The sequence below is a fragment of the Micropterus salmoides genome, unplaced genomic scaffold (genome assembly GCF_014851395.1).
Source record: "Micropterus salmoides isolate LMB-PRFRI ecotype aquatic unplaced genomic scaffold, ASM1485139v1 Ms_hic_scaffold_11, whole genome shotgun sequence".
In the NCBI taxonomy this organism is placed as follows: Eukaryota; Metazoa; Chordata; class Actinopteri; order Centrarchiformes; family Centrarchidae; genus Micropterus; species Micropterus salmoides.
This window is the reverse complement of record NW_024040152.1, coordinates 26,481,950-26,495,037: the sequence shown is the minus strand read 5'-3', so window position 1 is coordinate 26,495,037 and position 13,088 is coordinate 26,481,950. Positions and strand designations below refer to the sequence as shown.

Genomic DNA, 13,088 nt, shown 5'->3' with positions numbered 1-13,088 from the left:
CCTTCTGCTACATAGCAGACAATATACATTAATAAAGAATCCATTATGAAAAATGGTAAACAGAAATAAACTAAATCTAAATCTAAATCTAGTCTCTGTTAATCTCTACCCTCTTCATGAAAAGTGTTACATGACAAAATACATTTTTTAACTAGACAGAGGAGAAAGACAGGGAACATGGGGATGAAAAAAGGGGAGTGGCATCCGAAAATCCAACAACGGATGGTGCTGTTACATGCTTAAATACCTCTGTATCTCTCTCTACACACACACACGTTTGTATAGATATTAATTTGAATGTAAATATTTGAATGTAATATTTTAAAATAAAAATAATAAATTCAAATGTAATTAATGAGTGCAAACAAAAGCTCTATTAGAACACACAGAGTTCTGTGACCTCACGGTTTGTCAGTGTTCTGCCCTGCAGACTGATCCAGATGATTCAGTTCAGACCTGCTTCTCCACAGTGAATGCTACAGAGAGATTACCTGCACTAAACTACAAACATTTATCCACAACAGGAAAACAACTACTCCAACTGAGTAAAACGAAAGAAAGAAAACCAAACACAAAATACGGAAAACCAGGTCACCAGAGACCGGTAAGTAAATACACTTTATAGAAGATTAAGCACTAAATTGGTTTAGAGATTCATTTGCAAAATTTAAAATGCATAAAAAGGTGATGAAGACTATTCAGTCAAGGAAATTCTGTTAAACAGCAGCAGTGAGTGAGTTTCAGTGTGAGCTGTGGGAAAGGCAGCTACAGTTCATCTGTCACAAACAAGATGAAAACTTTACAGGCTAAATATCTGAACAATCAACATATAATTGGTGTTGATGTATGCATATTTAATCACTTCTGCTTGTAAGTAAATTGATTTCATGTAGAAATATTGTATAATATGACAATGAGAGAAACCTTGAGTCAATTCATCACATTTCATAGGGTGCTGTGTGATACAGATGAGACAAGTTCTTTTTAAAGAAGAAGAAAAAAACTGAAAAAATTACAAAGAAATATGAGGAATATCATATTTGTATTTATATAAGAATTGATCTCGATAAAATCTATAGAATCTATAAGAATCTTATAGATGTAATCTATTTTTCTAGCTATTTTTTAAATTAAAATAAAATATTAAATGTTTGAATTAAATTAATAAATAAAACAGTAAGTGTGTGTCTGTACATAAATATAGACAACTAAATTAAAAGAAAATAAAAAAACAACAACTACAAAATCTGTATCAAATGTGAAATTTTAAAAAAGACAAAGGAACAATTAATAAAATAAAAAATGAAAAGAATAATAATTTGAATTTGAATCAGTCTTGTCTGAGTTTCCACTGGTTGTCCTCAGTTCATGACATGAGAAGATATACACTCACCTAAAGGATTATTAGGAACACCTGTTCAATGTCTCATTAATGCAATTATCTAATCAACCAATCACATGGCAGTTGCTTCAATGCATTTAGGGGTGAGGTCCTGGTCAAGACAACCTCCTGAACTCCAAACTGAATGTCAGAATGGGAAAGAAAGGTGATTTAAGCAATTTTGAGCGTGGCATGGTTGTTGGTGCCAGACGGGCCGGTCTGAGTATTTCACAATCTGCTCAGTTACTGGGATTTTCACGCACAACCATTTCTAGGGTTTACAAAGAATGGTGTGAAAAGGGAAAAACATCCAGTATGCGGCCGTCCTGTGGGCGAAAATGCCTTGTTGATGCTAGAGGTCAGAGGAGAATGGGCCGACCGATTCAAGCTGATAGAAGAGCAACTTTGACTGAAATAACCACTCGTTACAACCGAGGTATGCAGCAAAGCATTTGTGAAGCCACAACACGCACAACCTTGAGGCGGATGGGCTACAACAGCAGATACCACTCATCTCCACTACAAATAGGAAAAAGAGGCTACAATTTGCAAGAGCTCACCAAAATTGGACAGTTGAAGACTGGAAAAATGTTGCCTGGTCTCGATTTCTGTTGAGACATTCAGATGGTAGAGTCAGAATTTGGCGTAAACAGAATGAGAACATGGATCCATCATGCCTTGTTACCACTGTGCAGGCTGGTGGTGGTGGTGTAATGGTGTGGGGGATGTTTTCTTGGCACACTTTAGGCCCCTTAGTGCCAATTGGGCATCGTTTAAATGCCACGGCCTACCTGAGCATTGTTTCTGACCATGTTCATCAATTTATGGTCACCATGTACCCATCCTCTTATGGCTACTTCCAGCAGGATAATGCACCATGTCACAAAGCTCCAATCATTTCAAATTGGTTTCTTGAACATGACAATGAGTTCACTGTACTAAAATGGCCCCCACAGTCACCAGATCTCAACCCAATAGAGCGTCTTTGGGATGTGGTGGAACGGGAGCTTCGTGCCCTGGATGTGCATCCCACAAATATCCATCAACTGCAAGATGCTATCCTATCAATATGGGCCAACATTTCTAAAGAATGCTTTCAGCACCTTGTTGAATCAATGCCACGTAGAATTAAGGCAGTTCTGAAGGCGAAAGGGGGTCAAACACAGTATTAGTATGGTGTTCCTAATAATCCTTTAGGTGAGTGTATTTTGCTGCAATGATTTGTTTCTGCTAGGGACAACTTACGTTAGTATTGACGGATTCCTTTGTTGGCATTTTCACACTTTGATAATGTAACCTGCCTCTTGTCTCCTCTTCATTCCACACACCCTGTCCTGCCCTATTCATCACCCACACACCCTCAGACACACTTGGCCAAGATAGTTAGATAGGTAGGTAGGTAGGTAGGTTTATTGTCACAATATAACAAGTCATAGAGTGAAATTGAGTTTTGTAACTCCCTTCTGCTACATAGCAGACAATATACATTAATAAAGAATCCATTATGAAAAATGGTAAACAGAAATAAACTAAATCTAAATCTAAATCTAGTCTCTGTTAATCTCTACCCTCTTCATGAAAAGTGTTACATGACAAAATACATTTTTTAACCAGACTGAGGAGAAAGACAGGGAACATGGGGATGAAAAAAGGGGAGTGGCATCCGAAAATCCAACCACGGATGGTGCTGTTACATGCTTAAATACCTCTGTATCTCTCTCTACACACACACACACGTTTGTATAGATATTAATTTGAATGTAAATATTTGAATGTAATATTTTAAAATAAAAATAATAAATTCAAATGTAATTAATGAGTGCAAACAAAAGCTCTATTAGAACACACAGAGTTCTGTGACCTCACGGTTTGTCAGTGTTCTGCCCTGCAGACTGATCCAGATGATTCAGTTCAGACCTGCTTCTCCACAGTGAATGCTACAGAGAGATTACCTGCACTAAACTACAAACATTTATCCACAACAGGAAAACAACTACTCCAACTGAGTAAAACGAAAGAAAGAAAACCAAACACAAAATACGGAAAACCAGGTCACCAGAGACCGGTAAGTAAATACACTTTATAGAAGATTAAGCACTAAATTGGTTTAGAGATTCATTTGCAAAATTTAAAATGCATAAAAAGGTGATGAAGACTATTCAGTCAAGGAAATTCTGTTAAACAGCAGCAGTGAGTGAGTTTCAGTGTGAGCTGTGGGAAAGGCAGCTACAGTTCATCTGTCACAAACAAGATGAAAACTTTACAGGCTAAATATCTGAATAATCAACATATAACTGGTATTGATGTATGCATATTTAATCACTTCTGCTTGTAAGTAAATTGATTTCATGTAGAAATATTGTATAATGTGACAATGAGAGAAACCTTGAGTCAATTCATCACATTTCATAGGGTGCTGTGTGATACAGATGAGACAACTTATTTTTAAAGAAGAAGAAAAAAACGAATTGATCTCGATAAAATCTATAGAATCTAAAAGAATCTATCTAGCTATCTTTTAAATTAAAATAAAATATTAAATGTTTGAATTAAATTCATAAATAAAAACAAATAAATTAAAAGAAAATAAAAAAACAACTAAAAAATCTGTATCAAATGTGAAATAAAACAAAAACAAAAGAACAATTAATAAAATAAAAAATGAAAATAATAATAATTTGAATTTGAATCAGTCTAGTCTGAGTTTCCACTGGTTGTCCTCAGTTCATGACATGAGAAGATATATTTTGCTGCAATGATTTAGCATTCTGGCATTTCTCCCAGTAAATAGAGGAGTTTCTGTGTGTCTGGTATAAATTTGAATTCGGGGTGTATTTGGGAAGTGTTTTTCTTTTAAGGTTTTATATTTAGGGCATGAGGTCAGAAAGTGCAGCTCTGTATTTACCTGTCCTCTGTTACACTGGGAGCACAGTCTCTCCTCTTCTGGTAGCCAGCTCTGTTTGTGGTGACCCTTTTCTATGGCCAGGCTGTGTCCCCTCAGTCTGTATGTTGTCAACAATTTTCTTAGTTTTGTACATTTTATAGTGCTCAGGTAATTTGCCATTGTTTGTGTTTCTCCTACAGATTTCTGATTCAAGTAACATGGACAAAGAAGCAGAGATCATGGATAAAATCTCCAGCTCTCCTGTGTTCTCTTTGAACTCAGAGACTGCTGAGATTACCAACATCCCTGTATCAGGAACCAACCATCAAACTGCTGAGGATCTTGATGATCTGATGCATTGTGATGATGTTTCAGACAAAGAAGAGCTCACTTGCCCTTGCACCCATCCCATCATCAGCGAGGACCGCATATCAACATGTACCTCTGTTTGGTCTTCCATGGACGAGGACAGCATCTCGACAAATTCCTCTTCTTGGTTTTACATCAATGAGAACGGCGGGATGACTGACTCTAGTTGTTGTTCCTCCCCTGACCCAGATGTCTCAGAAATGATCACATCATTTGATCAGAATATTGATGAGGAGATTAAAAACGTATGTCAAAGGTTCTTGTATCCAGAGAACATGGAGACAGAGACAGATGACTTTGAAGAAAACTGGACCACCGAGGAAGAATCAACTTCAAGACTTTCAGTCAGGTCAGACGAGAGTGGGAGTTCTTCCCGTGCCATCATTGAGGCAAGCAAAATGCTTGTCTCCCAAATAATTAATGAGGCTGGCAAGATACTGCAGTCCACTGAAACTGTCGAGACACTTCAGCAGTCCACTGAGGCTATCAAGACGCAGCAGTGCACTGAGGCCGACAGGATTCTGCAGTCCACTGAGGACGCCAAGACACTGCAGACCACTGAAGCTGGTCAGTTGCTTCAGCAGTCCACTGAGGACGCCAAGACACTGCAGACCACTGAAGCTGGCAAGTTGCTTCAGCAGTCCATTGAGGACGCCAAGACACTGCAGACCACTGAAGCTGGCAAGTTGCTTCAGCAGTCCACTGAGGACGCCAAGACACTGCAGACCACTGATGCTGGCAAGTTGCTTCAGCAGTCCACTGAGGACGCCAAGATACTGCAGACCACTGAAGCTGGCAAGTTGCTTCAGCAGTCCACTGAGGACGCCAAGATACTGCAGACCACTGAAGCTGGCAAGTTGCTTCAGCAGTCCACTGAGGACGCCAAGATACTGAAGATCACTGAAGCTGGTCAGTTGCTTCAGCAGTCCATTGAGGACGCCAAGACACTGCAGACCACTGAAGCTGGCAAGTTGCTTCAGCAGTCCACTGAGGACGCCAAGATACTGCAGACCACTGAAGCTGGCAAGTTGCTTCAGCAGTCCACTGAGGACGCCAAGATACTGCAGACCACTGAAGCTGGCAAGTTGCTTCAGCAGTCCACCGAGGACGCCAAGATACTGAAGATCACTGAAGCTGGTCAGTTGCTTCAGCAGTCCACTGAGGACGCCAAGACACTGCAGACCACTGAAGCTGGCAAGTTGCTTCAGCAGTCCACCGAGGACGCCAAGATACTGAAGATCACTGAAGCTGGTCAGTTGCTTCAGCAGTCCACTGAGGACGCCAAGACACTGCAGACCACTGAAGCTGGTCAGTTGCTTCAGCAGTCCACTGAGGCTGTAAAGACGCAATTTTTTCTAAATTCCTCCACCATCGCTGTCTATCTAAGGAGATTTTTCCAGAGTCTCACTGCAGAGTAGGTTATCAATTTACCTATGGAAACTCAAATACATTTATTAATACATTTTTCTTCTATGTTTAACTTTTCTTTTCATGTTCTTTTTTTGTTAGGCAATGGAGGGAAGTAAGCGAAGGCGTCTATAATATACATGTGAAGGAGCAGCTGACTGACATGTGCACAGATGTGCTGAGGTTCATCTCAGAGTCAGTTACTAAGCAAGTCTTACAAGCCATTCATCAGGATCAAAGTTCAAATAACGACACCATGACCTTGAGGAGTCCCTTGTCTTCAGCACCTCTCATTGACAGCTTAGGTATCACTGAGTACAACATGCAGAGAAGTTTGGAAAGTTCCTTCAGCCAGGCTCTCTGTGATGTCTTTGGGACTGACACCACTGGAAGGATTTCACCCAAATTCACAGAGGCCATAGCAGGAGAGGTCATTAATGAGATCAACTCTGTCCTATCAGTTGCCATACAAGTCTCTCTGGATAGAAGTTGCCACAGTGTCACTGCTGCTGCCTGCGACCAGGTGACAAATGACAGAGCAGCCAAGAAAACTTTGGAGGGAGCTATCTCAACCATGAAATCCTTCCTCACAGGACAAGGCACAGCAATGAGGAGGAGGATTCAGACAGACAAAGTTTCTGATTTTGACAGTAAAGAGGTGACACCTGCAAGTGGATGTAAAGGCAAGAGGAAGAAGTCGCAGTGGAAGAGGTGTTTCAGTGGATGGCAAAGGAAAAAGATTCAGGCAGTTCCACTTGATCAGGAAGAGATGAGCAGTTCTTTTCCTCATCAGTCTATCAACTCTGGTGATGAGGATGAAGAAATCTTCCGCCAGAGCTCTGTGGACTCGTCTCAGCCTTTCATGGAGACGGAGGCAAAGAAGAGCAACAGTTTCTTAGGCTTCTTCCACAATCTCTTCTCAAAGGTAAGGATGTATTTACATGAAAATTCTAATAAGAACGAACACTTTAAAAGTACACAGGAATAGATTGGACCGATCCGACCAAATATAACAGGTGGAACAAACCAGCAGAGACACTATGAAAGATTCACGATGAACTGTCTCAGGCAGCTCAACATCTCTGCAGCATTTTTCCTTCACTTCATTCTGTAAATAACCTTATTTCCTAATTGTTTTTCACTTGAACACATCCTGATTAGCTTTTTGTTGGACTGTAGATGTTAATTTGTGTTTCTGTGCTGATGTTTTTATAACTTTCCCAAAAAGAATGAGAAGAAGGCGAAGAAGGAGGAGAAAAAGACAGAGCGGTCTCCTTTTTGGAAGCGGCTGTTGTGCAGAAGTGCAGATGATGACTTGACGTGTGGAGATCGGGACCAGTTTCAGCAACTGGCCTTACAATAACTTTTTTTTTTATTTCTCTTTCACCTCCTCGCCTTAACCTCTAAATGGCTTTAAATTTAACTGGGTTACATGAGGTCTACACCCTGTTACTCTTAATCCACCAACACTGCCATCAGTGAGGCTGGCAAATTGCTCATCTCCCATGTTAATAATACTGCAGTACACTAAGGCCACTAAGGCTGTAAAGATACTGCAGTCAAGGATGAGGATGTAAAGGAGGAGAAGAACATTCCTCTTTCTCAGAAACCCCTCAACCCCCCACCCCCAACCCTGTACCCCACTTCTCTCCCCCATATCCCCCTATTTTCTCACCCCCACTACCCCCCCCCCCCTCCCCATGTCTCTCAACCTCCTCTTCTTTCTCTCCACCTCCTCGCCTTAACCTCTAAATGGCTTTAAATTTAACTGGGTTACATGAGGTCTACACCCTGTTACTCTTAATCCACCAACACTGCCATCAGTGAGGCTGGCAAATTGCTCATCTCCCATGTTAATAATACTGCAGTACACTAAGGCCACTAAGGCTGTAAAGATACTGCAGTCAAGGATGAGGATGTAAAGGAGGAGAAGAACATTCCTCTTTCTCAGAAACCCCTCAACCCCCCACCCCCAACCCTGTACCCCACTTCTCTCCCCTATATCCCCCAATTCCCCCCCCCCCCCCCCCATGTCTCTCCACCTCCTCTTTTTTCTCTCCACCTCTTCACCTTAACCTCTAAATGGCTTTAAATTTAACTGTAATAAACATTTAAAAATATATTGCTGTGTTTTGCCATTGTTTATGTCTGCTTTCTAATGGACACTTACTGTATCGAAGGTTCTAGTAGTTTACTGGCCACTGACATGATAAGTGTTAAAGGGAACATGACTTTTGGACTTCACTGACAGGAGAAAAAACAAGCTCTGACAAAATAATGTACATATACTGTGTATATATATATATATAGATAGATATCCTAAGATAGACATTTCCTAACAGACATTTGAACCTTCCATAAATAATAAAAAGGGGCTCAACCTGAATATAAGTCACCTAACAATAAATCTTCTGACATAAGAAAAAAGTCACACAAGGGAAAAGTGAAACAAATTCAGAAAACTATAACTTCCTTCACAGTTGGCAGTCCAAAGATGGCAGACAATGCAACGGAGACCACGCTGGAGAGCACACTAATAATAATAATAATAATAATAATAATCTTTATTTGTAGAGCACTTTTCAAAAACAAGTTACAAAGTGCTTTAACAAGTGTAAAGACAATAATACCCACGAGACAATAATACAAAAACAATACAAGATAAAAGCATGAAAAACATTGAAAAGACTAAAATACACGTTTAAGATAAATATAAAATTAGTAAATTACAATAAAATAAAAGGGATAAAATAAAGTCAAATAAGATCGTTGTTTTAAGAAGGGACTTAAAAGAGTTCACTGACTCAGCCGACCTGATTTCCTCGGGCAGGCTGTTCCAGAGCCTCGGGGCCCTGACAGCAAACGCTCCCCTTTAGTTTTCAGTCGAGACTCTGGAACAGACAACAGACCTCTGCCCGAGGATCTCAAGGTACGTGCTGGTGTGTATGGGACTAAAAGGTCAGAAATATAACAAGGCGAGAGGCCATGAAGAGCTTTAAAAGTGATCAATAGAATTTTAAAGTCAATTCTAAAACATAGGCTCTGATTGACACCACCTTATTGGTAAAATAAGATAAAAACAATTCACAGTCATCATTACTTCCAGCTGAGGCACAAGGAGGAGTTGGGTTTACCAGCTGATCCACAGTCTTAAACAGAAACCTGGGATTGTGTTTATGTGTAGTAATCGGTTCAGAAAAATAGTGTGTTCTCGCATCCTTAACCAAGTTATTGTATTTAATTAATAAATCCTTCAGACTGAGGTAATGGACTTGGAGACTGGATTTTTTCCATCTGCGCTCTGCTTTCCTGCATTCCCTTTTTAGGCTTCGAATGCTGTCATTTATCCAGGGTTGCTTATTAGCTTTAGACGTAGGCCTAACCTTTAGAGGAGCAGTAATATTTAGTGACGACAAGCAGATATGATTGAAGTGATCGACCAGATTGTTGGTGTTGGAATCAGACAGATGTTGGCTTTGGCTCTGAAAGAATGCGCAAAACTTTGAAACACTTTGTTCATTAAAGATGCGAGAACACACGGAGCTTGGTGAGGCAGCATGAGTAACAGGCGAATCGCAGCTAAAAACAATACATCTGTGGTCAGATATGGTCATGTCCACTAATTCCACAGAGGAAATGCTGACACCCAGGGTAAAAACCAAGTCCAGTGTATGACCACAGTTATGTGTTTGCCATTTGACATGTTGTTTGAAGTTAAAAGAAGTGGCCATGTTTAAAAAGTAAGTTGCATTAACATTGGTGGGGTCATCAACATGAATATTAAAATCGCCACAAAGAACAATTCTGTCATAATTTAAAACCAGAGTAGATAAAAACTCAGGAAGTTCTGATAAAAATCCTCCAGGCGGTTTTGGGGGGCGATAAATTATAACAAATATGATAGGTTGCAGCCCTCCAACTTTAAGAGTGAGAACTTCAAAGGAGTTAAATTCATCACAGCGTAGTTGATGACATTTAAAATTTCTCCTATACATGCTCACTAGCCCACCACCACGACCACTGACCCTCGGTTGACTAAAACAATCATATTGAGGCGGACACAGTTCAGCTAGCTGGCTATAGTCATTCATTTGCAACCAGGATTCAGTTAAAAACATAAAATCTAGATTAGCAGACAAGATAAAATCATTTAAGATAAAAGTCTTACTTGAAAGTGATCTCACATTGAAGAGAGCCATTTTAAATGAGTTTGTTCTGGGTGCTGGAGTTGGTGCAGTTGTCCTAATCCTTAAGAGATTACTATTATTTCTGTGTGGGATGTGCACATTTTGGTTTACTGGTCTATGCGTGATGATGACAGGAATAGAAGTCTTTGGAACAACGCTGGGAGCAGACGGCTTTACATGCCAGCAGGTGGAGACAGTTGTTTGTGGCAGTGAGGCAGAGATCTGTTCAGTGAGCAGTGGTGTGTCCAGGTGTGCTGCATGAATGATTAGTCATTCACGTAAATCATGTGTGGACCGCACCATATGCTGTATGTGAGCAGCTAACATTTCTGAGCCCCGTTTGTTTGGGTGAAGTCCGTCTGTCTTAAAAAGAGACATTCTTTGCCAGAAAATATTAAAATTATCCACATAACACACACACGATGAGCCCTGCAGGCGGACTGGAGCCAGTCGTGGAGGCCAAGGAGTCTACTGAAGCGGCCAGCACCCCGACCAACTGTGGGAATGGGACCAGAGATAAAAACGGACTTTCCACACTGCTTTTAAAAAGACGGTTAAAATCTGATTTTGTCAGCTCAGACTGCTGAAGAGCTGTGTCATTTGTTCCCACACGGACTATCACTCTTGTGATGGAGGACGGGAGCGATGGCATCAGGTCCTGGAGTTTTTTTAAAATGTCAGCCGTGGTGGCACCGGGGAAGCAGTGAGTGGTAGCGTTAAAGAAACGGATGTTACTGGTTATGGAGTCACCAATTATTAGTGTGGTTGGGGAGAAAAGAGGACGAGGAGATGCCGGTTGTGGGGTTCCAGAGCAGGACTGAGCAGAATCTGCTTCAACACTGCGTGCGGACTGAGGATGGAGTGTGTGAGCTGCCGAGTGTTGTGTTGGAGTAGCAGTAACAGACCTGAGAGAAGGGCTACCCGACGGTGCAGGGTAGAGACGGCCTCCGGAGCGTCTGAGCACAGCCTCCTTCAGGATCCTACGTCGGGAAGCGGAGGTTTTTGACCGGGATGACGGCCGCCGATCAGGCCCAGCGGCAGACCGGCGGCCCAGTGCAGGACATGTAGCCGGTGGAGGAGATGCAACAGTGTCGGCAGGCACTGTGCGCCGAGAGAGGTCCGTATCAGGGAGACTCGAAGCCACAGGTGCATCCGCTGGATGGACCGGAGTGTCGTTAGACAGGGCTGCATAGCGGTTGGAGAGGCCGATGTGCGGAGGAGAGGCAGCCCCATCCGAGCCTCTCTTGCAGCCACGGACCACCACTTCAGCCCAGGTTGACTGATGCTTCGGAGTCGAGCAGGAGGAAAGCCTGGGAAGGTTAGAGGGGTCCCAAAACACGGTGTCCTGGATGTTAGCGGTTGCGCTAAGAGAAACAATCTGTTTGGCTTGTACTGAAGCCACATCCATAAAGCCAGTCAGCAGGGAATCTTTCTCTTTGAGTTCCCCTGGAAGTCGTCAGATGTCTTCCTTATGGTCAGCAATCTTCTTGTTCGCTTTCTTAAGGAGTGAGCAGTCCTCATGGGGCAGAGTTATCTCGGCTAGCATAGTCAACGGAGCTTTGTTGCGATCAGTAGCGTTGATCGCGTTTTTACGGTCATCTAGCTTAAAATCCATGTCGGATGACTAAAATCCTTAACCCACATAAAACTTAAGTTAAATAAAAAGGATATAAAAAATGTAACGAAAAAGAGCGGATTAAAACTGGATAAGAGTCCAGTTTAAGACGGAGCTTCCGACAGGTGGCTACAGACGCCAACGCATGCGCAGAGTGCAGATTATTATTATTATAAGGCAAACAGTTCCACTGAAGATGCCATCTCCAGCTCCTTATGTTTCTGTTGTTTTTCACCTCCCTTATTTGTGTTTCTGGTGTGTCACCTGTCTGTCTTCTCTCAGTGTGTGAGGGTGTGTCGTCCCCGCCTTGCCGCTCACCTTGATCCTGCCTACCTGCACACCTGTCTTTAATCAGCTCACCAATTCGCAGCTAATAATAATTATATAATAATGTTTTTGTTACCTACATTAAAGTATAGTTTCGGTATTTTTAACGTATTATTTTCATGTACTTTGATGTCACAATGACTAGGTACTTTAATGCATGTTTGCTTCCTCTGCTCTAAGATTCCTGTTTGCCTGCCTGCCAGCTTAGCTGCCTGCCTCGCCACCCTGCCATTCTAAATTCCCTTCTCTTCTTCCTACCGTCATCAGCCATCTCCTCACTTCAACCCATCTCCATCAACAGTAAGGATTAGGGCTGTCCCTTAATAGTTGACTAAACTGTTAGTCGATAAGAATGAGAGTCTTAGTCAAACAAGTTTTCATTGGTCAGTTAGTCGCAGGAAAAAAAAACTCAAACTCTATTCAGGGAGCTGCATCTCTGGGACGAAAGTATCAGGGATATTGATTGATAATCGTGTGAAGTTGGAAGTTATCTATTCTCGTGTTTTAAACAAGACTTGTGTGATGTTATACTGTGCTGTAATCAAATAACAAAATGTTCAGTGTCCTTGCAGGTTGTTGAAACACATTCAGAATCATTACCAGAAGACCTTTTTTTTCACGAAGCTCTCACAATGTCTGGGAGCCTCTTTTTTTTTTCTTCTTAGCTTCTTCCATCAACGTCTTCTTCAGTCTCTTCACAGCCTCTGTCATGATATCCATACTGAGAATACCTGCCAGGGATTTCCTATACCAGGCGCCCCTGGCTGGAGTGGCAAGAGACGCCATACTCCCTATTACAAGTAAGTGTGCCATTAAAAGGATTTTGAAGCTGTTAAGATAAAATTACAACATGAAGGGTCTTTAACAATAACATTCTTTCTCAGCCATTAAACTCAAGCCGTTTTCTAATGCTCCAAA

At 41.5% G+C, this 13,088-nt stretch overlaps 1 protein-coding gene across 1 annotated transcript; it reads left to right on the top strand.

Annotated features, from left to right (window-relative positions):
* The first annotated feature begins 3,171 nt into the window (after positions 1-3,171).
* Positions 3,172-7,688, top strand: LOC119897979. Its single transcript, XM_038712048.1, has 4 exons — positions 3,172-3,446; positions 4,466-6,048; positions 6,144-6,966; positions 7,270-7,688. The coding sequence occupies exons 2-4, from the start codon at positions 4,484-4,486 to the stop codon at positions 7,402-7,404; spliced, it is 2,523 nt and encodes an 840-aa protein (XP_038567976.1). The 5' UTR covers positions 3,172-3,446; positions 4,466-4,483; the 3' UTR covers positions 7,405-7,688.
* The last annotated feature ends 5,400 nt before the right edge of the window (positions 7,689-13,088 follow it).

Bases quoted from the DNA above. Each gene is read 5' to 3' on its own strand.
- LOC119897979 (XM_038712048.1), top strand. From the start codon at position 4,484: ATGGACAAAGAAGCAGAGATCATGGATAAAATCTCCAGCTCTCCTGTG. The intron at 6,049-6,143 runs GTAGGTTATCAA...TTTTTTTGTTAG, and splicing joins TTCCAGAGTCTCACTGCAGA to GCAATGGAGGGAAGTAAGCG. The intron at 6,967-7,269 runs GTAAGGATGTAT...TTTCCCAAAAAG, and splicing joins TCCACAATCTCTTCTCAAAG to AATGAGAAGAAGGCGAAGAA.